At 35.7% G+C, this 26,080-nt stretch overlaps 1 protein-coding gene across 2 annotated transcripts; it reads left to right on the forward strand.

Annotated features, from left to right (window-relative positions):
- The first annotated feature begins 8,541 nt into the window (after positions 1-8,541).
- Positions 8,542-23,494, forward strand: LOC109237604 (acetyl-CoA carboxylase 1-like). Of its 2 annotated transcripts, none has more exons than XM_019403924.1 (32): positions 8,542-8,820; positions 9,526-9,910; positions 10,251-10,457; positions 10,531-10,692; positions 10,892-10,984; positions 11,097-11,192; positions 11,360-11,533; positions 11,800-11,893; positions 11,983-12,170; positions 12,264-12,314; positions 12,395-12,434; positions 13,452-13,576; positions 13,655-13,771; positions 13,911-13,985; positions 14,074-14,130; positions 14,344-14,448; positions 14,638-14,724; positions 14,809-15,000; positions 15,078-15,266; positions 15,464-15,574; positions 15,660-15,746; positions 15,855-16,031; positions 16,888-16,965; positions 17,103-17,225; positions 17,824-18,093; positions 18,192-18,532; positions 18,929-19,166; positions 19,268-19,620; positions 19,710-19,923; positions 20,485-20,661; positions 20,746-22,893; positions 23,012-23,494. In XM_019403924.1, the coding sequence occupies exons 2-32, from the start codon at positions 9,536-9,538 to the stop codon at positions 23,066-23,068; spliced, it is 6,801 nt and encodes a 2,266-aa protein (XP_019259469.1). In that variant the 5' UTR covers positions 8,542-8,820; positions 9,526-9,535; the 3' UTR covers positions 23,069-23,494. The 2 variants fall into 2 exon arrangements, with proteins under 2 accessions (XP_019259469.1, XP_019259468.1); XM_019403923.1 differs by having other exon boundaries at positions 8,542-8,798.
- Positions 23,495-26,080: the final 2,586 nt, after the last annotated feature.

The raw sequence follows: 26,080 nt of genomic DNA on the forward strand, positions 1-26,080 counted from the left end.
ATGCCTCTTGTAGCTTAATGTTGTGCTTTACGTGGCTTTATATTACTCAGTCTTCATTTATTTTTATTACTCACTTAGTTGGAAGTACTCACTTTACTCCCTGCACCTTGTGTGCAGATTTAGGTATTTCTGAACCCTATAGCGGGTATTGGTTGCTTAGAGGCAGAGTCATCAGAGTTTAGCAAGGTAGTTGCCCGACGTTCGCAGCACTGCTTTTCTCCCTCTCGATTTCATTAGACTGTATTTAGTACATTTTTGACTCTAGTTGTATTCGGACCTTAGTAGATGCTCATGACTGGTGACACCCCGATGTCGGGCTGTGTGTTGGTTTTTATTTTCCGCAAATTATACTGTTAAATACTTATTTTGGGATTTTATTTCTGATTAAAGACGTAGTAGTTATTATTTTAATTGTTTAAAGTGAATTGGAAGTGTGTCGGCTGGCCTTGTCTTCACGAGAGGCGCCATCACGATCGGGTTGGTTTAGGGTCGTGACATGTGGCCGCACTCTTGCTTCCGCGGCCGCACAGTTATAGTGCGATCCACACTTTTTGACCTTGGGCTTTAGCATTGTGGGACTTCTGCGGACTGCACATTTCTGAGTGCGGCCGCACAAAAATGGTGCGGTCCGCATTTCTTCTTGACCTTAAAATCCCATCTCTTTGGACTTTATCTGCTGCGGCCGTGCCAAAGTTGTGCGGCCGCACTTTGCAGAGCATTTCTTGTCAGAGGCTTTCTTTATGATCTGCGGCCTCACTCAATATTGTGCGGTCCGCACAGAGCCCTTTTAGCCTTATCCAAAAGTACTCCTTCTTGAGTTGATTTTCACCTCTTTAGCTCATATTCTAACACTCCTGCAAGCAAGCACATTTCATTAGTTTTGGGGAATATCTTTAAGCAATTTTGAGCTAAAACGAAAGTAAAAGAGTGCGAATAAGTATTCAAAATCCCTACTTATCACTAGCTAGATTGTGAAAAAGTTGGATACAATAGGAGCACATGCTGATTGTTGACCATTGACAGCCATTAAAAAGCTTTGAAGCTTTGAAATCGAATTTGGGTTTTCAAAAACTATTATTTGTTTGGATTGGGTGTTGTTGCAAATAAATGGGAATATTATTTGGAGTTTATATCTCAATTTTGAGGGTGTTTGGTGAAGATTATACTTGATTTTGGCTGAATTTCAGATTGAAACTCGAAGAAGAAGATATTATAGTAAAGTTGTAGTATATTTGCATGTAAATTATATTCTATTGAAGAAGAAGAAGATATTATAGTAAAGTTGTAGTATATTTGTATGTAAATTATATTGTGTTGTAGTTATATATATTTTTTACTTATTTGAATGTTGTATGAAAGTTGAAAAATAGTTGTATAATGTATGAATCGTTATATAAAATTTGTATTTAAGTTATCAATACTATCTTTTTTCATAAAGTTGTTGATATGTATCAAAATTTGTCCAAAGATTTTACGAGGTCAATAACTATCGTGCGGGGCTAGTAAAGTATTTTGCTTCACTTGATTGGTTAACTTACCCAATACACTAATCTATCACAAATTAATGAAACCTATTTAAATCAGCGCTAAAATGGATACATCGTACTTACAATTAATATTATACAATTTGATAGTACAACAACATACAAATTTAAAAATAAATTTCGTACAAATTTAATAAAAATTGATATCTCTACAACAACATACATACTAAAAATAAATTTCATACAACTAATTATATAGTATACACTTACTTAAAACTTATCTACAACTTTCATACATCATTTTTACCCAGTTAAAATACATCTACAACATCATACAACGTAAATACAATTTCATACAAACTTTATACAATATGTATTTTGTATATATTTTGTATCTGGTTTGTATATATTTTGTCTGTGGTGTGTGCTTCTTCCTCTCTAAAATTCCAATCAAAACTTTCTCTCTCTTAATGCAATTTTTCAATAACTTTACATAAAAATATTGTATTGATAATTTAAATACAAATTTTATACAACGATTAATATATTATACAACTATTTTTTAACTTTCATACAACATTCAAATAAAAAAAAAGTATATAACTACAACAGAATACAATTTACATACAATTATACCACAACTTTACTATAATTTCGTAAGTACATGGTATGTCATGTGTTCTTCTTCTTCTTCTTCTTCTTCTTCTTCTTCTTCTTCTTCTTCTTCTTCTTCTTCTTCTTCTTCTTCTTCTTCTTCTTCTTCTTCTTCGAGTTTCAATATGAAATTCAGCCAAAATTAAGTCTAATCTTCATCAAAATACTTTCAAGATTGAGATATAAACTCCAAATAGTATTCCCAATTGTTTGCAACAACACGCATTCCAAACAAATAATGGTTTTCGAAAATCCAAATTCGATTTCAAAGATTTTTAATGGCTGTCAATGGTGGAGAGTCTAACACCTTCAAAATTTATTGATTAACCAATTTCAATTTGAACACCAATTGTGCAACATGAAAGGAAATTGCTAAGTTAAAACGATTGAAATCCATTGATGAATTCCATTAAAACTCTATACAACAAGAAAACATAAAAAAACAGAAAACATCAAAGGAAGAAAAATTGGGGGAAAAAATGAGAAGGAGAATAGAGAGACAGAGACAGAGACGGAGAGAGAGACGAAGAGAGAGAGAGAGTGGGCAAGTGTAAAGTTTTAAGGAAATAATTGATATTCCTTATTCAATTCCTATATAAAGGGGTACTCATTTAAAATCTATTTGTATATAATTGATAAATTGTATATAATCATGTAATTAAATTGAAACTTGAGTAGAGAGGATAATAAGGTTTCAGATAGTGTATAAGAAGGTACAAATCCCTACTTTAAATTAAGTGGTTTGTTATAAAAGTTGTAATTTATAGTACATTTGTATAGATGCTAAGTGTAAATTATTGTTGAGTTGAGATTGAGCATTAGAGGGCTTGAGGCTCGTGCTCTTAACGACATATCATTCTCTTTGGGAGAGAGGAACTACGAAAGGAAGAAACCCAGAGACTATAGAGAGATGGTAAACTGAAATAAATTAGGAAGTAGATAGCTATTTTCTGGGATTAGGTCCACCGAGAGGTGAATAGCTTGTGCACGAGTCACGACTGAGGGTGGGCCTTTCTTTGTTTGAGAAAATGTTTTTTCGCATATAATTAAGAAGATGCAGAGACGGGGATTATATTTATAGGACATTTTAATAACAAAATTCTACCCAAAAAAAGGTGCAAGGAACAAACATGACCAGAGAGATTGGAAGGAACTGAAAGCGAGTCTGTAGATTTATACAATATATATCTATATATATCTATATATATATATATATATATATATATATATATATATATATATATTATATATATATATTATTTAACCATATAGTATATTTTATTAATGTGGTTTGTTGTAAAATTGGCGTGAATAAGTTTTTTTATCGTTAGAGTCAAACTATGCTATGTACATATATGAACAAGTCAGGAACACTTTTCACTTCACTTGATAAACTAGCTGAATGGAATTATCAATGTTCAGCCAAGCATTCGTGTCCGTCGCATCAGTTATGAGAAAAGAGTAAGTAGCATGTGCAATGGTGATCAACATTTAGCCACTTTTCATGTAAAGATAAATTTGAACGAAAATACGTTCAAAAACCAGAAAATACTCCAGCATAATATGCTGGAGTTCCAGCATAAGTATATTGAAACTCCAGTATATTATACTGGAACTCCAGTATAATATGCTAGAAGTTCATACACTGGTGTTCCAATCTCCAGTATATTATGCTGAAACTTTCTGCGTGTTGGAATTCCAGCATAATATGCTGGAAGTTTATATACAGGTGCATCGATCTCCAGTATATTATGCTGGAACTTTCCGTATTGTAGCAAAATAGTGGCTATTTTTTAATGACATTGCAACCCTTGCTATTTTTGAATGATCAGTCCGAAAACTGGCTAGCCCGTGCTATTTTTACGTGCAATGGTGATCCACATTTGATTGCTATTATAGTCATTGGATGGTTGCATTCAAAATTTGAGGTTTTGGATTGGTCCACCGGTACTACAGATAACCTGGTCAACAGCCCAAGTAGTATTAATTTTATGTACCTACTATTTTTCACCATGCATGGTGATTCATATCTTGAAACATTGTAATCTACCATGTTGTAGCTTTTAGTTGAATTATCAATGACAAAAGATAAAAGATTAAGAAAGCTTATGCAGATAATTGTCATAAGACTAGAGGTTACCGTTTGACTTTAATTTGCTGCGTCTATACTTTTAAATGTATAGTTCGCTTATTCTACAATACTAATAAAGAATTACAAGGTAATTACAAGGCCGGGATTGGGGATAACTTTTATTTCTTGAATGAGAAGGTCAGCATATATATATATATATATCCTGTTAACTCTTGAATAATCACATCTAGAAAGTGCAAGGAGATCAAAAAAAGCAAAAAAATTACTACTATTACTTTCAGTTCATGCAAGGTGGTTGCATTTGGAAGTATCTTAATTGCAAGATTCACCAAGTATACCTCAATATTCAAGCAATAATTTTCCATAAAAGATCTAGTAGTATAGCAACAAATATGATAAATGCATAGTGCAATTTTCTATATTTCCAGATCTCTAACAGTAAAAGTTAAGTTACATTGAAAATTTGTAGTCTAACCAGAGTCACATGTATAATGATGCTATTAGCTGAAACGTGCAAGGAACAACCAAGTAGCCTCTAGTATATAAAACGACTAAATATTGTGGTAATTACGTTGTAACCTAAAAAAATGGTATTCTTTATAGCCATCCATTTCCTTTAATGGGTAGTTGATGATAATGGAAGTAATGTATAATCGACATTTTCTCTTCTACTATTATTCGTTACACAATTTACTAACTGATTGATTAAAAGAATTCAAACCATGAGCCACGTTTACTACTGTACGTAACTCCCACAAAATATTTCTTTTCTTTTCTCTTGAAAGCTTATTTATTGCGAGTCATCGTCAATTCTGTTGATAGTCTACGTACTAAAATTCTAGTTGAATTTAGATTAGTTTTAGGCTGGAAGTTAGCTCTCGCCAAGTATGTGACCTTTATTAGTTATTTTTGGTCCTACCTACGTTAATGCATAGGTATGATACTTCAAGAGTTATTCACAAATCATAAAATTCAATGTGTATTAATATAAGTCAAAAGCATTTTTTTTGTCAGCTGGTGGTATAGGAATATTTATTCTGTTTATATACTCTAAGCAGGGAAAAAACAATGCCATCTCGCGCACACCAATAAAGAGAATATAATTTGAATTAGACACAAATCTACACTTAGTTTGATTTGATAAGGAAAACTTTTTTATATCAGCATCTGTACGTTGTTAACATGTTGGCCATTAGGCCAAGGCTATATTGGCGTCAAAGTCAAATTTTTAGCATTACACTTCTAATTTTCTTTTTATTTTGATTTTTCTCCTATCAAACAGGAGCACTACCTTTTAGTAGGATTCTTATATGATAACTCTTATAAATGAGAGTTCTATCTTTCTCCAAAAACATTCTCATCTACAAAAAATATCACATAAGAGTCCAAATTGTATGTTTCACATAATTAACACTGACAAGGTTTTTGTCACATTCCATCCAAATACGTATATTTATTACTTATATTTCAGTGAATTGCAATCAGCTTCCTCCAGGTGATAGCAAAGGGCCAAGACGAAACATAAAATGCCACTCAAGTGGAAATTTAGAAATGTCAACATACTTACATACGTATAGGCCCAGGAGTAGCAAACGGGCTGGTAATGTCGGATATAGTTCGAGTTAAAAATGGGTAATGAAAAAACAGATAAACTATCCGACTCGACCCATATTTAATACGGATAAAAAACGGTTTAACCGGCGGATATATGGGTAACCATATTATCCATTCTTGAATATGATCACTTTTGGGAGAATATCCTAGTATCCCAAACTTGAGGAACCTCCAATTTGAGGCTTTGCAAATATAAAAGTTAAATCCATTGGTTATCCATTTTCTAAATGGATAATATGGTTCTTATCCATATTTGACCCGTTTTTAAAAAATTTATTATCCAACCCACTTTTTTTTAAATAATACGGATAATTAAATATTTTCTTTTAACTATTTTGCCACCACTAAGTATAACAATAATATAAGCTTTTGAATTGAATGACGATATGGAGGTGAAGAATGCATGGATGTACCTAATTAACTCCCAACTGCAACCAAACAGCTACCTTCCCCCACCCCACCCCAAATGCACAATCAATTACTACCAACTCGTTATTTTTTTCCCTTTAATTTTCAATACTGGTTCCTTTATAAAGGAACCGATAAAATTAAAGAAAATTTTGATTTGGATAAAAGCTTTTTCTTGATAGTAACTCACTTAGCCAATACGTGTTTCCTTTTCTCAAATTATGGCTTATCTATCATTTTGCGTTAGATTGTGTGAACTGTCTCATTGAATTTAGAGCTTTTAAAATAGAAATTAGGGGCCAATATAATTTATGCAGCAGGTGCAACCGCACCCCATGCCGCCATCAGCTTGAACTATATTTATATTAGTATATTTTTTAAATTTATTGAGGGACGCGTCCCCTCATTTGTTGAATACTCTTATTAAGGCTCCGTTTGGCTATAAACGAAATTTTACTTTTTTTTTTGAATTTTCTTTTATTTTTTTTGAAATCAGAAAATTGAAGATGAATTTTAAAATTTTTAAAAAATTTGAAAACTCCAAAAAGCTGTTTTTCAAAATTTTCACTTCAGATCAGTCACAAAAATTTAAAAACATCCAAAATTGTATTCAGGTTCAAACACAACTCTAATTTTCAAGTACCATTTTTCACTTAAAATACATTTTCCCAACAATTTTACAATTGTTATGTCCAAACGCCCACTTTCTTCTTAAGGTAATATCTAGAAATATTTTATACTGAGACAAGACCCAGTAAGAGAATGTTTTTTATACTTTGATATGATAAATTTTGTGAACTTCTCATTATATTTTAGGGTAATTTCTTTTTTCTAACGTAACATATAGAAAGTTCCTGTTTGTTCAATTATTTTTGATTTTACATCTGAAACACCCTTGATTTGGATTATGATACGAGGAGGAAAAGTCAAGTTTTTTTTTTCATGAGACGACAAAAGGAAATAGGTGGAGATTTGTTATAATCAAATTTGGTTCATCATTATCAATAAATAACATTCAATGATTCAAATAGGAGAAGGGTCGGTCGACTGCACTACCCAACTCTCATTCAAAACCCACCTAAGTTTCCAACCCCCTCTTTAGTCTGGAAATACCAACAAAAAAAAAAAGTTAAATAACGAAGCACCTCAAAATATATATATTTTTAAAAAGTGTGCACGCCCAAAATAAATAAAACATAAGGTTTCTTCTTTGAAATCGTTAATTAATTTGACGGATAACGATTCAGAAGTAAAAAAGAAAATAATGAATGTCAATTTGAATTTGATATCAAAGTTTTTTTCTTTGATACATTTAATTTAGCGGATGTAGATTTAAATTGTAAGTTTGTAACAAGAGAATAATGAATGCCGATTTCACTTGTGCAATAGTAATTAGCAGAAATTAAGATTGACTCTACCAGCTAACTTATGGGGTTAGGCCAACAGCTTGAGCTATCCCCTATGTTGGACTTTAGCAATAGTAGCTGTTCTCTTTCAACCTGAGAATTTGCCTATTTTTTTTTTTTTTTTTTTGGTTAAAGAGAATTTGCCTATTATTTGCTTGTAGGAGTAGTTCTTTTTAGTTGTTACAATCATTTTGTATACGGGATTCATTCAATCAATAAATTCGGAAGACTCATTAAAGGGGAAGCATTTTCTATCACGAATTTTTTCGTTTTCACGACTTAAATACAAAACTCTTGCTAAGAGTTAAGCAATCATACTCATCCTACAATATCGTTTAATGATCTAGCAGGAACAATTATTTTAAGTGTTTAAATTAGTAGTAGATGCATCTGTCGACAAATTGCTACACAATTTCCTAACATTTGAAAAGAACAGAGGTAAACAGATTAAGTAAAAAAAAAAAATACTCTACTCATTACAAACAAATACTTCATCCATTCCATTTTATATATTCTTTATTCTTTGTTTAAAAAGAATATTCGCTTTTTAAATATATTAATAAGCCAACTTTAAACTATCATCTTACCCTTAAAAAGAAATCTTTAGAGCTACACAAATATTATAATATATTTAAATTCATAAATTTTAAAAATTATATCCGATCTGAATAACTTGACATGAAAAGCGACCTACATTCTGCATTAAAAGGATGGCCTCTTCCTCAATGATTCTATTGATTAAATGTACGTAGGTAGAATCCATGGTTGAGATTGGAAAGTGTAGAGATGGAAACTACCAAAAATATGGGCAGAAGCAGGACCACGTGCTGTACCCCCTTAATATTTAAGAACCACCCACCCACCCAACCAATCCTAACCAAATTAATCAACCTATTAACTAATTCCACATTTCTCAAACCATCTTCACTTCCCTCCTCCCTCCCCTCACTATTTATTACAAAAAAAACAGTATTCAGATTTGGATTTTGGACTATCACACACTATGCTCATTTGCTAATTTTCACCTACAATTCTTTGTACCATTTTATGCTTCATACACCCCCCTATCTAATTCAAGAATTCCCTCACTTCCATTTCTTTTCTCTAAAGATTGCAGCTTTTTGCCATTTACCCGCAAAGGTGAATTTTTTCTCAAACTCTGGTAAAATTTAAATGCCAATTTAGTATATTTCTACCTTTTGGGTGTATATTACTTCTTTTCTTTATGTGGGGTTTTAGTTATAGGCTCCATCATACTGAAAAAGAGTCTGAATTTTGCTGCAAACTGTGAAAGGTGCTATTTTTCTTCATTTTTTTTGAGAATATTAGTTGTTTTGGTCAATTTTTAATGTGTAACTGGACTTCATTGGATAAACAATTGGCTCACTTTGTTCTCAATTCTTGAGTTTTTTTTTCCTTTTCTTTTGGTTTTCTTTAATGCCAACTGTGATAATGCATCTCAGTGAATTCTGCTGAACTTTAAAGCTGTAGTTTGTATCTATTCAATTGTATATGCTTGTTATCTTGGGGGGTTTTACTTTACTTTTATTTTCTTTTGGTTCTCCTTTTGGAAGTATTTTGATCTTTTATTTTCTTCTAATTTTGGCTAACATATATTGGAATTATGAGATAAATAAGTTTATGCTTTTGATCCTACGTAAAGTTGTTTTCTTGGAATTTTGGTTATGATCACCATTTGGTTTTGTTTGAAATTGAATTAATAGCTTTTGTTAATTCAGAAATTGGAGTATGCCGTAGGAGATCAAGAAGTACTCTATTAGTTAGTGCTTTGTCTCTCGGCTGTCTTTTGGTTAATTGAGTTGTTCGATGATTGCAAGTAACCAAATGCAGTCCCTTTTGGTTTCAGGTAGTGCAATATGTCAGAATCTCAAAGGAGGCCAGCAGTGATAGGCATAAAAAATGGCGATGGATATATTAATGGTGCGCTTCCACTGAGGTCTCCAATTGCTAGATCGGAAGTTGCTGAGTTCTGTAATGCCCTTGGTGGAAAGCAGCCTATTCATAGTATCTTAATTGCAAACAATGGAATGGCTGCGGTCAAGTTTATACGTAGTATTAGGACGTGGGCTTATGAGACATTCGGCACAGAGAAGGCAATATTGTTGGTGGCAATGGCTACACCTGAGGACATGCGAATAAATGCGGAGCACATTAGAATAGCCGATCAGTTTGTAGAAGTTCCTGGTGGGACAAATAACAACAATTATGCCAATGTGCAGCTCATTGTTGAGGTTTGTAAATATCTTTCCTTTTTTAGGACTTCTTTCTTAAGAATTTAGCACCTCAAAGCCTGATATACAAGCTGAATTATCCAACTAATTTGTAAAAGTTACATTAAAAATAACCTTTTAGCTGACGTTTCATCAGAAGCCAAATGACAGTTAGTGTATCTGTCCGCAGTCTTAAAAACCTGCATGTAAAGGGAACAGGGACTTTATATCAAAACGATGAAAATTGTGAAGATAATATGATATTTTTTTAACAGATTTGGAGCTGAACATATTTTGGATGCCTTCCATGACATAACGAGTTTGAAAACTGCTGAGACAGTGTTTATTTTCTGTTGTTTAGATGGCGGAGATAACTCATGTTGATGCAGTTTGGCCTGGTTGGGGTCATGCATCAGAAAACCCTGAACTACCCGATGCATTGTGTGCAAAGGGGATCGTATTCCTTGGGCCACCTGCTACATCAATGGCAGCACTTGGGGACAAAGTAGGCTCATCATTGATTGCTCAAGCTGCACAAGTACCAACTCTCCCATGGAGTGGCTCCCACGTAAGTCTTTATGTTAGGGTTTTGCTCCATTTGTTTCATAGTGTCAGTATGCTTGACAATACTTAATCTCCAGGTCAAAATTCCTCCAGAGAGCTGCTTGGTCTCTATACCAGATGAAATATATTCCAAAGCATGTGTTTATACAACAGAAGAAGCAATTGCTAGTTGTCAAGATGTAGGTTACCCGGCTATGATTAAAGCATCCTGGGGAGGTGGCGGTAAAGGCATAAGAAAGGTCTGTCCCTTAACAGATGTTACTGCAAGTAGTCTAGCTGCTTATTATTTGATGTTACATTAGCTTATCTAACCAATATTAATTAATGTGATATGTTCTTTCATTAGCGTTTCCTTCCCGAATGAAAATGTTGGAAGAGCTCACAAGGTATTCACTCTACCTAATTATTGGGTATTTAGCTATTTCTTGCTCACTTCAGGTTCATAATGATGATGAAGTAAGAGCACTGTTCAAGCAAGTTCAGGGTGAAGTTCCTGGCTCCCCCATATTTATAATGAAAGTTGCTTCCCAGGTTAGGCCACATCCATCTTGTCCGACATTAATGCACTGACTTAGCCTCAGAGAGAAAACCTTTCTGAATAATTGAAGTCCTCTATTTATTATCATTTTCTTTTTTTAACTAGAGTCGACATCTAGAAGTCCAGTTGCTTTGTGATCAATATGGCAATGTTGCAGCCTTGCACAGCCGTGATTGCAGTGTTCAAAGGCGTCACCAAAAGGTTAGTTTATATTTAACTTTTGGCTATTGCTTAGCGATTCATGATGGAGAAAAGTTACTCATCTTATATTTGCAAATGTGAGACAAACAGAGGAATCTGCATGAGGCAGCCAAGGGTAAACGTAAATTGATTGTTGTCACTAATATGCTCAATATCTTGATATTTAGATTATTGAAGAAGGGCCAATAACAATTGCTTCTCCAGAGACGGTGAAAAAACTTGAGCAGGCTGCTAGAAGACTGGCCAAATCCGTCAATTACGTTGGAGCTGCCACCGTTGAGTACCTTTATAGTATGGATACGGGAGAGTACTACTTCTTAGAACTCAACCCACGGTTACAGGTTGGTTACATTTGCAGTCTGCATCATGCAGGCCCATGCCAAATTTTGTTACTCACCAAGTATAGGCGATCCAAAATAGTTTTGTTTTGCCATTATAGATAGTTATTGTTTCATTGTCTTTAAAGGCCAATGCATCAACGGTTTAAATACATGAAGTAATTTGATGTTGATTGCCACTGTAAAAGCTTCTTTTTTTAATACAATTCATTTTCATTTTGTTCTTGAAATTCGTCAAGAAATATTCTAATATTTTCCACATCTATTAGGTGGAACACCCCGTAACTGAATGGATTGCAGAAATGAATCTGCCGGCAGCCCAAGTTGCTGTCGGAATGGGGATCCCATTGTGGCAAATTCCAGGTTTACTCCCTACCTTATCACTTTCCTTCGCTTAATATGTTTTGGTTCCTTCACCTCCATTATTAAGTGTTCGTTTGTGATTATATTAGAAATAAGGCGATTCTACGGGATGGAACATGGTGGAGGATATGACGCTTGGAGAAAAACATCAATTGTTGCCACACCGTTTGATTTTGACAAGGCTGAATCAACAAGGCCAAAAGGTCATTGTGTGGCTGTTCGTGTTACAAGTGAGGATCCTGATGATGGTTTTAAGCCTACCAGTGGTAAAGTACAGGTCGGGATTGACAACTACTGAAAAAAATTCACTTTCGTTACATAATCTCATGATTTTAGGATGAGTCAATGTTAATCTAATGACATCCTGTAGGAACTGAGTTTTAAAAGCAAGCCGAATGTGTGGGCCTACTTCTCTGTAAAGGTATGTGCTTGCAAAGTAATGGAAACAAACATTGGAATCCTTGGATTATTGCTGAGCTTAAAGATATTTTTTGCTTGCAGTCTGGTGGAGGCATTCATGAGTTTTCAGATTCTCAGTTTGGTACGTTGAATTTCAATTATGCAGTTGTTTCCTCTTTTTTAGGGGGTGGGGGATAATAAGTTTATTTCCTCTTTTCTTTTTGGCAGTCTTGAATTTGTAGTTCAACAAGCAACATAATTTCTTTTCTTTATTCAGTTTTTTCAAATCAAAATACTTACTAAGACCTACAACATGCAGCGTCAACTAGGCAGTTCATCTTCTTTTCCCACTTTGGCTTCTGGATGGTTATGCTTAACAACTCAAGCTTTTAAAAGAAAACCTTTTGCTTCCTTATACCTAAAAGAAAGAAATTTGCTTATATTATACAACTCTTTTAAGGAAATATTGTGTTATGAAATATGGATTAAAATTGAATGGAAAAGTTCCTTTTGCACTTGTTGCTGTGTAATGCAGTTTTCTCCACATTGTCATATAACGTTTAAAGCCAGTAAGTTTAAGCAACTTTAACTTAAATTAGTTAACAAATACATTCTGAAGAACTTGTATCAGCAAGCGTGCATAAATCAGTATCCTTTGTAGTTTGTTGTACTAATTATAGAAAGCTAAGAAAATTAAATTGCTCATGTGATTGTCAAACTAGTTGTTTACAGTAGAGTACTGCTGTATAACATCAATTAAGCTGGTATCTTTACAGGCGGCCATAAAAGGGCAAATTAAAGATGTCAGACTTTTTGATAAATCTGAAGTCCTTAATATTCAATTTGTGGCTACCTATAGAATTTTGAAATAAATTGCTTCTATTCATGTTTTTCTGCGTGTTTCATTTAGGAGATCCTGACAGAACGTTTTGGTGATAGATTAATCTCTTTTTAAACAGGAGATTAATCTTGTCTGTTCTTTGTTTCCTATTTTCCCCAAGTTAACTCCTGTTCTGGCGTTTCATGATAATTATGATACCATCTTATCACACCCATGGCTGGAAACTGTTAGAATCTCTCATGAAGATCTTTTCCATGCATCTTCTAGGCGTCAAGCCTTGACCTTCTGAAACTTATGGGCTTTTAAATCTTCCCACAGGACATATTTTTGCATTTGGAGAATCCAGAGCCCTAGCCATTGCAAACATGGTCCTCGGACTGAAGGAAATTCAGATACGTGGAGAAATTCGCACAAATGTTGATTACACAATTGATCTATTACATGTAGGTGTCTTAGATACACAACTCTAAGCCTGACTCCTCAGTTTTATTTCTCTTTTATAAAGTTGGACATTACTGCAGGCCTCCGATTATAGAGAGAACAAAATACACACAGGCTGGTTGGATAGTAGAATTGCTATGAGGGTTAGAGCAGAAAGACCTCCCTGGTATCTTTCTGTGGTTGGAGGAGCTCTTTATGTAAGTAATAAAATTTAGGAGTAGGTCTTTAAATATTTTAATCCTGGACAATTTAATTGCAAATTTAAATGATCATAAAAAAGTACATGCAAATTTAGTGGCTAATATCTTCCTTTTCCTGTTAATGTTTCTGACTCAGAAAGCATCTGCAAGTGGTGCGGCCTTGGTTTCTGAATATGTTGGTTATCTTGAAAAAGGACAAATCCCGCCCAAGGTATCAGACACAAAATGCTTGTCTCTGTCTGCATTTCCCATTTTGTCTGTATCAACTTCAAAATAACCTGTCAACCTTCTGTGTGCAGCATATTTCTCTTGTGAACTCTCAAGTCTCACTAAATATTGAAGGGAGCAAGTACACTGTAAGTAATGTGTTTCGCTCACTCTATGGCACAAAGCTGTTTCCTGTGGGCCTTGGTTGGTGTTGGTAGATAAGGATAGATGTTGGAAAATTTTGGAAATATCCTTCTATCTCAAGAAGAAAGATTTAGAAAGTTAATTCCATTTCTTCCTTTTTTTATTCTGGCCAAGCTGGATGGTCTGCAACTAATTGGTTTGGTGGTTGTGTCTCTCAGATAAATATGGTGAAGGGAGGGCCAGGAAGCTATAGGTTGAGAATGAACGAATCAGAGATTGAAGCAGAAATACATACTCTGCGTGATGGAGGACTACTGATGCAGGCAATTATAAATCACTCTACAACTTGCTACTGCCATTTTCTAACAAATTGCACCATTGTTTGTAATAGCCTTAGTGTTCTATGTTGTATATTACCTTGTAGAAACAATATTGAGAAATCAACTACATCGATTTCCTTTCACTTTTGAAATAGTATTATCTACGTTCTAAGTTCACTTGATCAACTGCAGCTGAACGGAAATAGTCATGTTATATATGCTGAGGAGGAAGCGGCTGGAACTCGTCTTCTTATTGACGGAAGGACTTGCTTGCTGCAGGTGCCAATAGATTTTCAGTTTCCAGTATGTCTTTGCTTTTTAAGAACTTGCATCCTCTTATCACATAATGTTCCTTGCTTTCAGAATGATCATGATCCATCAAAGCTAGTGGCAGAGACACCGTGCAAACTTTTGAGATATTTGATATCCGATGGCAGTCATGTTGATGCTGATACACCTTATGCAGAGGTTGAGGTTATGAAGATGTGCATGCCCCTTCTTTCACCTGCTTCAGGAGTTATCCATTTTAAGATGTCTGATGGTCAAGCAATGCAGGTAACCATATTGTCATATGACCATAGTATTTCTGTCCTTTACAGATTCTAAAAACAATAATGTAACTTTAATTGTAGGCTGGTGAGCTCATAGCATCTCTTGATTTAGATGACCCTTCAGCTGTTAGAAAAGCAGAGCCTTTTCGTGGAAGTTTTCCGCTTCTGGGACCTCCAACTGCAATATCTGGGAAAGTTCATCAGAGGTGTGCTGCAAGTCAGAATGCAGCAAGGATGATTCTTGCTGGATATGAGCATAATGTTGATGAAGTAAGTAGCATCTTCTTGATGCCATCAATATAACACCGTACTTCATCAAAAAAAAAAAAAATTGTTGATGAAGTAAGTAAATATAATTAATTACATGATGTGGTGCAGAAAACAACTGCTTGTGGAACATGCTTTTCAGCTAAGTAGAATAAATCATTTTTCTCCAAGTGATGAAATGAAACTCTTTTTCTGTCCAGGTGATTCAAAACCTGCTAAGTTGCCTGGATAGTCCTGAGCTTCCCTTCCTGCAGTGGCAAGAGTGCTTAGCAGTGCTGGCAACACGACTTCCTAAGGACCTAAGGAATGAGGTAAAGGACCCTTGATGTTTCTTCCATTGGGGAAAAAGTTGTAGTTTTTTCTAGCTCATAATTTTGCCGTGTGCTCTCCTTTCAGTTGGAAGCAAAATATAAGGAGTATGAGGGCATTTTCAGCTTGCAAAATGTTGAATTTCCAGCTAGAATTCTGAGAGGCGTTCTTGAAGTGAGTCTTTTATCATTTTCCTCTTTCTTTTACATAATACCTTGTTCTTCTTTATTTATCTGGATACTAGTATTCATTTATATGTGTTTTATCTCTATCTTGGTACAGGCACACGTAAGGTCCTGCTCTGATAAAGAAAGAGGAGCTCAAGAAAGATTAGTTGAACCTTTATTGAGTGTTGTCAAGTCCTACGAGGGTGGAAGAGAGAGTCATGCCCGTGGAATTGTCCACTCTCTTTTTGAAGAGTATCTATCTGTTGAAGAATTGTTCAGTGACAACATCCAGGTCAGTTGCCTATGCAAACAAATTGTTTGTTATAATTATCCACACGTGTTTAAGTTTGACAAGCTTCTGACTTGGATGGATGTAGGCTAAACAAAGTTCTTAAAAAAATTTGTCCTAGTTTATTAGTATATCATAAGAGGAAACAATGATGATTCATAATGTAGCAAGTTAATTAAATGCTAGAAATTTTAAAGAAGTTCTACATAGCAGACACAATCCCCTAACCTCTTATCACTGAAAATTCCTTGAAGGTTTTTTCCATTTCTTTAATTGAATTTTGTTGTTGTCAAAGTCTAAGCAGAGTATTCTATGGCATAGACCTATAGTAACAGAGTTTTTCCAGATATGAGGACATTTAACATCTGAGGTGATACACAATAACCGCTAACAAGGTGTAATTAATAGCTGTGGTCCTCATTTCTCAAGGCAGCTCATTTTGATTAACTGAACAAGGCTTTCAGACACTCGTTTCCATTAGTATAAATACTTGGATATTTTTTTACATCTTTTTATGTATTTTATCTGATTTGTAGCTGTCCTCTTTTTGGTAAATTATCCTAGTAGAAGCCCTTGAGCACATATAGATGATAAAAAAAGGCAACTTATGTTTGCATCTCCAGTACCTTCCTGAAATGAGGCCTGTTTGTTAACTGACTTTTTTGCCCAATGAATGATGTTCAGATTGTCTCTCCATTCTCTCTCAGTTAACGATTCAAACTTGTCACTGTTATTACTCAAAGAAATCAGATAAAATCTACAGTCACAAAATAGGGAGGGACTCAGATGAGCTCATAAATCTGATGTTTTTTGATTCTTCATTGACATTGCGTTCAGTTCTCTTCGCTTCCTTTTTCAGGCTGATGTAATTGAACGCCTCCGACTTCAATACAAGAAAGATCTCCTGAAGGTTGTTGACATTGTGCTTTCTCATCAGGTATTTGCAGACTATTCATATTTGTTTTTTGTTTTGTTTATTAGTACAAAAGCAAACTATTAATATGACAGGAGTTCCTTTTTCTGGTCCGGTTTATGTCGGAAGGTATCATGTATTAATAATGTGTTATTTTCCAGGGTGTTAGGCGTAAAAATAAGCTTATACTTAGTCTGATGGAGCAGTTGGTATATCCAAATCCGGCAGCATACAGGGATAAACTTATCCGTTTTTCAGCACTCAACCATACGAATTATTCTGAGGTTGGTCCTTAAGCTAATTTCTTGAGTTAGATATATTCACACATTAGACAAATATCATGTGCATTGTATTTGACACCTATAAATACGTCTGTCTTGTATTTATCAAGTTATCAATATCTCTTCTTTCCTCTTCTTTGAGGCCACGTTTCTGTCATTTGTATGCTTAACCTGGCAATAGTCATTTATCAAGCTCACTGCCTGGAAGTTCTTCAAGATCAGCATTAGTAACATTTCCTTTGCTGATCTACTCCTTGATTCCTCTTGTCACATGGACCTTGTAGACTTGGTACACATTTTCTTGATCACTTCATAATGTTGGTATCAATCAAAGATGGTTCTTATGCCTGTTTGACTATCTAGCCCGACCACCATCCTCAATTGCATTTATTGACCCTTGATAAAGGAAAGAGGAAAACGAAAAGATTAAAGGGAGAGGTCCTCCCTCTGTTTCCACTTTCAGGCACTACTAATACCACTTCTTATGCTCATTTTTTTAGTGACTATTTAAGAACTTTGTCTGGTTCTTAATAGTTACTGTATTATCAAGTTACCTAGAACTCCTTAAGAGTGATTCCTACGTCTAAATTATTCTCTGCAGTTGGCACTGAAGGCAAGTCAACTTCTAGAGCAAACTAAACTGAGTGAACTACGTTCAAGCATTGCCAGAAGTCTTTCTGAGTTAGAGATGTTCACTGAAGAAGGGGACAATATGGATACACCTAAGCGGAAAAGTGCCATCAACGAAAGAATGGAAGTTCTAGTAAGTGCTCCGTTAGCTGTCGAAGATGCACTTGTAGGTCTTTTTGATCACAGTGATCACACCCTTCAGAGGAGGGTTGTGGAGACTTATGTTCGAAGACTATATCAGGTACTGTGTTTCTGCTTTTTAAGGTTTTACTTGTCTTGCTTTGCCTATTTTTGTCAGATAGATATGATTTTAAATCTAACTTTTGATAACTATTCCAGCCCTACCTTGTTAAGGAGAGTGTGAGGATGCAGTGGCACAGATCTGGACTAATAGCTACATGGGAGTTCTTAGAAGAACATGTGGAGAGAAAGAATGGGTCTGGAGACAATAAGATGGATAAACCATTAGTTGAAAAACGCAGCGAAAGAAAATGGGGAGCCATGGTAATAATCAAATCTCTCCAACTCTTGCCATCAGTATTAACTGCTGCATTGAGGGAAACAGCACACAACTTGCACAAAGAGATGTCAAATGGATCGGTTCGACCAACCAATCATGGCAACATGCTGCATATTGCATTGGTGGGCATCAACAATCAAATGAGTTTGCTTCAGGATAGGTATCAAAAGTGTCCTTTGAATCCACTCTAAACTGCTACTTTGGATGTTATGTAGATGTAGGTAAATCATAGACTACAGAAACATCTGTCTAAATCTGTTGTTAAACTTGAGATAGGGTTGCAATAATTTCAGCATCTTTACTTTGCAGATGATCAAACTAGATGAATGCAGCACTTCTCCTTAATCTTGGATTAGCTGCATTAGTAAATAGAAAAAATAAGTATTGGCCTTAACCTGGATGATATAAGAGAGAAGCAAGTTTCTCACAGTAATTTCATATATCTTCATATGTGGCATGCTAAATCTCTTGCTTGTGCATCTGATCTACTGATCCGCTAGAAACCAGAGTAACATGTATTTATTTTCTTGCTTATCATTGGTATACACTACTGCAGTGGCGATGAAGATCAGGCTCAAGAAAGGATCAACAAGTTAGCTAAAATATTAAGAGAGAAAGATGTGAGCACCAGCCTTAAAAGTGCAGGTGTTGGGGTTATCAGCTGCATCATACAGAGAGATGAAGGGCGAGGTCCAATGAGGCACTCCTTTCACTGGTCACTTGTGAAGCTGTATTATGAGGAGGAGCCTCTGTTGCGTCATCTGGAGCCTCCGCTATCCATTTACCTTGAATTGGTCTATATTCTGCAACTCTTTTTCATGCTTCTTGTACCCTTTTATTATTATCTTTTTGGTTCTAAGAGCTAATTTACGTTCATAATCTCCCAACAATACAGGACAAGCTTAAGGGCTATGATAATATAAAGTACACTCCATCCCGGGACCGTCAATGGCATCTTTATTCTGTTGTAGACAAGCCACGTCCAATCCAGAGGATGTTTCTCAGAACACTTGTAAGACAACCCACATCAGATGAAGGTCTACTAGCATATCAAGGATTGGATCGGGGAACCGCTCCATCTCCTTTGGCTCTGTCTTTTACTTCAAGGAGCATCTTGAGGTCCTTAACATCTGCCCTGGAGGAGCTTGAACTTAATCTCCATAGTACAACATTAAAATCTGACCATGCTCATATGTACTTGTACATTTTGCGCGAGCAACAGATAGATGATCTATTTCCCTATCATAAGTAAGAAATTTTAAGGAGTTCTGCTTGCTATTTCGGTAAAAATTTGGCATGCTAAGCTCAGTGTTTTTTCTCCCATAAATCCACTACAGGAGGGCAGACCTAAACAATGAGCACGAAGAAGGTGCTGTTCAGAAAATCTTGAAAGAGTTGGCTTGTGAAATTAATGCATCTGTTGGTGTTAGGATGCATAGGTTAGGTGTATGTGAGTGGGAAGTGAAATTATGGATATCATCTGCAGGAGAAGCCAATGGTGCTTGGAGGGTTGTGGTTGCAAATGTGACAGGGCACACCTGCATTGTGCATGTAAGTGTCATTTAGTGACTAATTTGGAATTTATCTGATAACTATCTGCTTGTGGTGTTTATGCACAACTTGAAAAAACATCAGTACATAGTTTGGGCTTGGATTGGAAACAATTACTTTCTTTTATTGGCTGATCTTTCCATATGCTTTTCAGGAGTATTTTAGCTCTATCAGAGATTTTCATGCCGGTAGAAAATATAAAGAACTTACTAGTAATCTATATTTTAATCTCATTTTGGCCTTGTATGAATTTAAATGAAAAAACAGTCAGTGAGCATTCATATAGCCACCCCCTAACTTGTTTAAAACTGAGGTTTAATTGTTGTATATTCTTTTGGTATAGGGATTAAAGTTACTATGACTATGATGGAAACTGTGTACATTCTGTATTAGTAGGGACTCACATATCTTGTTCCGTTCTATTGGGTTAAACCATGGTCTTAACCTATAATTTTTATATGATGAAAGTGTCATGACTTTTATTCTCTCGCCATGTATTGTGTGTTCGTGAAACACTTTGATTTAAGATTGACATCATAGTATTGGTAATTCAACTCTCAGATCTATCGGGAAGTTGAGAATGTGTCTGAACAAAGAGCGGTCTATCATTCAGCCTCCGGGGATGGTCCTTTACATGGTGTACCTGTTACTGCACCTTATCCACCATTGGGGGTGCTTGACCAGAAACGGCTTTTGGCCCGGAAGAGTAACACCACTTACTGCTACGATTTCCCACTGGTAAACATCAAACTAAAGTAGTCATTTATATTGGGTATTATCATCTGGATTAGTATCAACCTTTTGTAAACATCCCTTGTGCAGGCCTTTGAAGCCGCGTTGGAGAAGTCTTGGGCCACTGAGGCTCCACTAATAGAGAGGCCTAAGGGTAAGATCCTCTTGAAAGCCACAGAGTTAGCTTTTCCTGACCAAAAAGGTAGTTGGGGCACTCCTCTTGTCCCTGTGGAGCGTCAGCCTGGCCACAATGACGTCGGTATGGTGGCATGGGTTATAGAAATGTCTACTCCTGAGTTCCCAACAGGAAGGAAAATTATTATTGTGGCAAATGACGTGACTTTCAGAAATGGATCTTTTGGTCCGAGAGAGGATGCATTTTTCCAAGCTGTGACTGATGTTGCTTGCACCCAGAAGTTGCCACTTATTTATTTGGCAGCAAATTCAGGGGCTCGTATTGGTGCTGCAGAGGAGGTCAAATCTTGCTTTAGAGTTGGGTGGTCAGATGAGTTGAGCCCTGAGCGGGGTTTTCAGTATGTTTACTTGACTCCTGAGGATCATGAACAAATGAAATCTTCTGTCATTGCTCATGAACTGAAGTTGTCAGATGGAGAGATCCGATGGGTTATAGATACTATAATAGGAAAAGAGGATGGCCTCGGAGTTGAGAACTTAAGTGGTAGTGGAGCCATTGCCAGTGCATATTCGCGGGCATACCATGAAACATTTACCTTGACATACGTAACCGGCAGAACTGTGGGCATAGGTGCTTATCTTGCTCGTCTTGGCATGCGGTGTATACAGAGGCTCGATCAGCCTATAATTCTGACTGGTTATTCTGCACTTAACAAACTTTTGGGCCGGGAAGTCTACAGCTCGCACATGCAACTTGGTGGACCTAAAATCATGGCAACTAATGGTGTTGTTCATCTGACTGTCTCAGATGACCTTGAGGGGGTGTCTGCGATCTTGAAGTGGTTGAGCTTTGTTCCCCCATACTGTGGTGGTCCACTTCCTATTTTGACTCCCTTGGATCCTCCAGAGAGACCTATTGAGTATTTCCCTGAGACGACATGCGATCCAAGAGCAGCTATCTCTGGCTTAACAGATCCAAGTGGAAAGTGGTTAGGTGGCGTTTTCGACAGAGATAGCTTCGTTGAGACACTGGAAGGCTGGGCAAGAACCGTTGTAACAGGACGGGCAAAACTTGGAGGAATCCCTGTAGGAATAGTTGCTGTTGAGACCCAAACTATGATGCAAGTAATCCCTGCCGATCCTGGACAGCTTGATTCTCATGAAAGGGTTGTCCCTCAAGCAGGGCAAGTATGGTTTCCTGACTCCGCAACGAAGACAGCTCAAGCACTGATGGATTTCAACAGGGAGGAGCTACCTCTTTTCATTCTTGCCAACTGGAGGGGATTTTCAGGTGGACAAAGGGACCTTTTTGAAGGTATCCTCCAGGCTGGATCAACCATTGTTGAGAACCTTCGAACATACAAACAGCCTGTTTTTGTGTACATTCCTATGATGGGCGAGCTCCGTGGTGGGGCATGGGTTGTTGTGGATAGTAAGATCAATTCAGACCATATTGAAATGTATGCTGAACGAACAGCTAGAGGAAATGTCCTTGAGCCTGAAGGTATGATTGAGATCAAATTCCGGACAAAAGAATTGCTTGAGTGCATGGGTAGGCTTGACCAACAGCTTATTAATCTCAAGTCAAGGCTTCAGGAAGCCAGGACTGCTGGGGTATATGCTACGATTGAAACCGTACAGCAGCAAATAAAAACACGCGAGAAGCAGCTTTTGCCAGTATACACTCAAATAGCAACAAAGTTTGCGGAACTGCACGATACTTCATTTAGAATGGCTGCAAAGGGGGTAGTCAGGGAAGTGGTAAATTGGGGAAGTTCTCGTTCGTTCTTCTACAGGCGATTGCGCAGAAGGGTTGAGGAGGAGACGCTGATCAAAACTGTGAGGGATGCTGCCGGTGACCAGCTTTCTTACAAATCTGCGATGGATATGGTGAAAAGGTGGTTTCTGGATTCAAAAGAAGGCAGAGAAGATGCCTGGGCAGATGACGAAGCTTTCTTCTCATGGAAGAACGACCCTAATAACTACGAGGAAAGCCTACAACAGTTGCGAGTCCAAAAGGTGTTACTTCAACTATCCAAGATTGGCGATTCAACATTGGATTTACGTGCTCTACCACAGGGTCTTATTGCTCTCCTACTAAAGGTTAGCTATCAGATTCCTGCTTCGTAGCTGGGACTTCAATGAGCTGCATCCTTCCACTTTTTTTTTCATTTTTTTTTCAAGGTTTTTAAAGAAACTGACGTATTGGTCTCAAATGCAGGTTGAGCCAGCAACTAGAGAGCAGTTGATCAATGATCTGAGAAAGGTGCTTAATTAATCAACCAGCCCGCAGCTCGACGCCACTTGTTCCTGCTCCATGGACCATATGTGCTGAACCTGAAATCTGCTAAGGCAGCCAGCAGTCGACTTGTACTGTGAAGTGATGGTTCTCTAATGAATAATATGCTTTCAACGAATCGCTGGAGATGCTTTGCAGGTCATTGGTTCAACTTTGTGTAGTAGAATGTAGATAGTAGAATCCTTAAGAGAGATGTAGGTTACAGCATTCAATTGTTTGAGCTAAAAGATGCACGGCCTAGCAGGTTCCTTGTTGAAATTCCTGCAAGCCTGATTATCATATAATGTATATCTTGATTGCTCCCTTTGTATAAGAATCAGTTAGCAGAATGTCCAAATAAAATATGAGGCTTCTGTAATTCATGCTTGAATGTAGTTGCTGTTCAAATGGTTAGCAATTGATCTCGCGAGCAGTTCCCTGGTTTACATATGTCATTACCCACTTCCCTCCGAAAATTCTTTATCCTGTTAATTAATATATCGAGTAATAGCCTGTTTGGCCAAGCTTCAAAAAAATCAGTTTATTTTGAAAAGTATTTTTCTCAAAAGTACTTTTTTGGTAATTAACTTTTTTTTTTTGTTGTGTTAATCACCAAAGAGAATCTATACAAAACCATAGCCATGCTAACGCAGCTGGCTATCTAATAGCAGAAAACAAAAATACTAGCTAGACAGTCAAAACAAATCAACTAATCTGTCTACACTAATTTCTATGTATCAATCATAAACTGTTGTACTAAATTCCTAGCTCTAGCAGTTGCACGTATAGGTTATTTCTCTCACAATTCCATGCTCAAAGATCCTCATGTTTCTTTCTATCCATACTGCACGGGCCACCTCAACGTATACCATCTTAAAGATACTGGCACTCTTGTGATTTTCCTTTGCCCTGCTTTATAACCCAACTAGTAAATTTGTCCGCACTTCGCGGTGGTTGTAATAATAATCAGAGTTAACTTACCAAATTTTATGATTTATTAAGATATTTTTATGCAGACAAATTAAATTCTATGAATTAAGTTAATAACAAAAAATAATATTTTACTTCATCGAGCTGATCAATTTGCCTGAGGATGTTACTTACCTCACATAATTAAAGTGCAATTTTGAGCATTGGCTTGACAATATTGCTGAAGTAGTTTACCTCTTTAATCGACTGTGAAGATATCGCTTATACACATCTTTAATAGGTTCTACCATACAAAATATATATACTAATGTATGCTTCTAGAATTTTAATCAACTTGCTGATTTGGTTATTTAAGAATTTCAAGCAAGTGTAGATGAACTAAGACACTGGGGAATAGAAGATGTTGCACCACTTGTTATAGAGAGAGAGAGAGAAATGTTTGACATAAGCCATTTAACCTTCCCTTCCTAATTAAAGGTCGTATAAATATGATAAGAATTGGAGTACATTTATTAGTAACTGTATGAGAGGTTTTGGACTTGGTATACGTACCTCGCCTCTCCTTCATTTCATGTTTAAATGTTGTTAAAAGTAATAATATTCATCATTATTATTTATTATATGCAGTCGTATTTAGCTACTTTAAAATTAGAAAATACGTTAATATTCTATTTTGGATATATTAAAATGCAATAAAAAGGGAGACAGACTTAGTAGTAGGTTTTTACATTCTTACTTTGTTTAAAAATAAAGTTGGGTGCCACCATATTCCCAATAGAGTAAATTGAAGTAGTTCTCTATTGTCGAAATGAGAAGAGAAAATTTTTATATGAAAAAGAAAAGTAAAAGGTAAATCGACTCAAGTTTAGAAGATAATATTAACAATATCATATTCCAGTAATTATAACCATAAATTAAGTTGCAAAATATGAGCTTGATCCCCCAAAAAAGAGAAGAAAAAATTTGTGAAACACAAAATACACCACTCTTGACCCTATTACAATTAATCTTACAACCATCGAGCTATTATAAATTATCCGTGAACTATTCTATTTCCAAATACCATGGTGTTTTCTTGATGAATATTTGAATAGAAGATTGTATTGCCCAATCTTTAAACACACACACACAAAAAAAAAAAAAAAAATGTGACAACAAATGCACACCGACAAAATGCATGGATATTGAGATTATTAACGGCATAAGTTATAAGTGCATGAATTAAATTTGCCAATTCTATTGCAACTTACTCTAGGATTTCATCCCTTATGGCTGGTTTTGTTCCAAAAATAATATCCTAATGCTGATGTCTTGCATCTACAAAAAAAATAAATAGAAGATTATCATTATTTTTAACGGAGCGAACAGAAAGATAATAAAAGGTGTCTAACAACTAAAAAATAATCATTTATTCATTATTTTTTCTTGTGGGTTACTGTTCCATACACTGCAATTGCACAAAATCCCGGGCAATTTAAATGACATTTATGAGTTACTGGAAGAAAACGACGCCAATACAAATCTATTGATTTCTTGCAGCTATGAAAACCAGAAAATAACATAGCATCAATATTTCTAAAGGAGCAAAACACGTATATCTAATAAGAACAATGGAGCTGAAAATAGAAAGCCATGAAATCCACTAACATATACAAAACTAAGCTGAAGATGAGTCTCTCTCTATATATAGTGGTGTACTATTGTTTTATGTTTAATGAGGAAAAACCCTTTCAATTCTCTTATTAAGTGATGATGGAGGGTTTTAGTTTTCAAATTGATTGTAGAATTTGTTTAGTCATTCGTTTTAGTTTCTATAGTCATAATTTAAACCTTCCATAAATGACAATATTAAGGATGCCAAAAATATGATATGTTTAATATTCTACAGATTTTTTAGTCATCAAATCAAATAATGGATAAAAGCCAAAAAATGAGAAAAAAGATGGAGGACTTTCTTGAGCTATAAGAGGTGCCACATCACCTTTTTAATTCCTAGCTTTATATATATATATATATATATATATATATATATATATATATATATATATATATATATATATATATATATATATATATATATAT

This window comes from Nicotiana attenuata, unplaced genomic scaffold, assembly GCF_001879085.1.
Source record: "Nicotiana attenuata strain UT unplaced genomic scaffold, NIATTr2, whole genome shotgun sequence".
Lineage (NCBI taxonomy): Eukaryota > Viridiplantae > Streptophyta > Magnoliopsida > Solanales > Solanaceae > Nicotiana > Nicotiana attenuata.

Excerpts from the sequence above, each read along its gene's own strand:
- LOC109237604 (XM_019403924.1), top strand. The coding sequence starts at position 9,536 with ATGTCAGAATCTCAAAGGAGGCCAGCAGTGATAGGCATAAAAAATGGC. Across the intron at positions 10,458-10,530 it reads TCCCATGGAGTGGCTCCCAC|GTCAAAATTCCTCCAGAGAG; the intron begins GTAAGTCTTTAT and ends CTTAATCTCCAG. Across the intron at positions 18,533-18,928 it reads ATGAGTTTGCTTCAGGATAG|TGGCGATGAAGATCAGGCTC; the intron begins GTATCAAAAGTG and ends ACACTACTGCAG.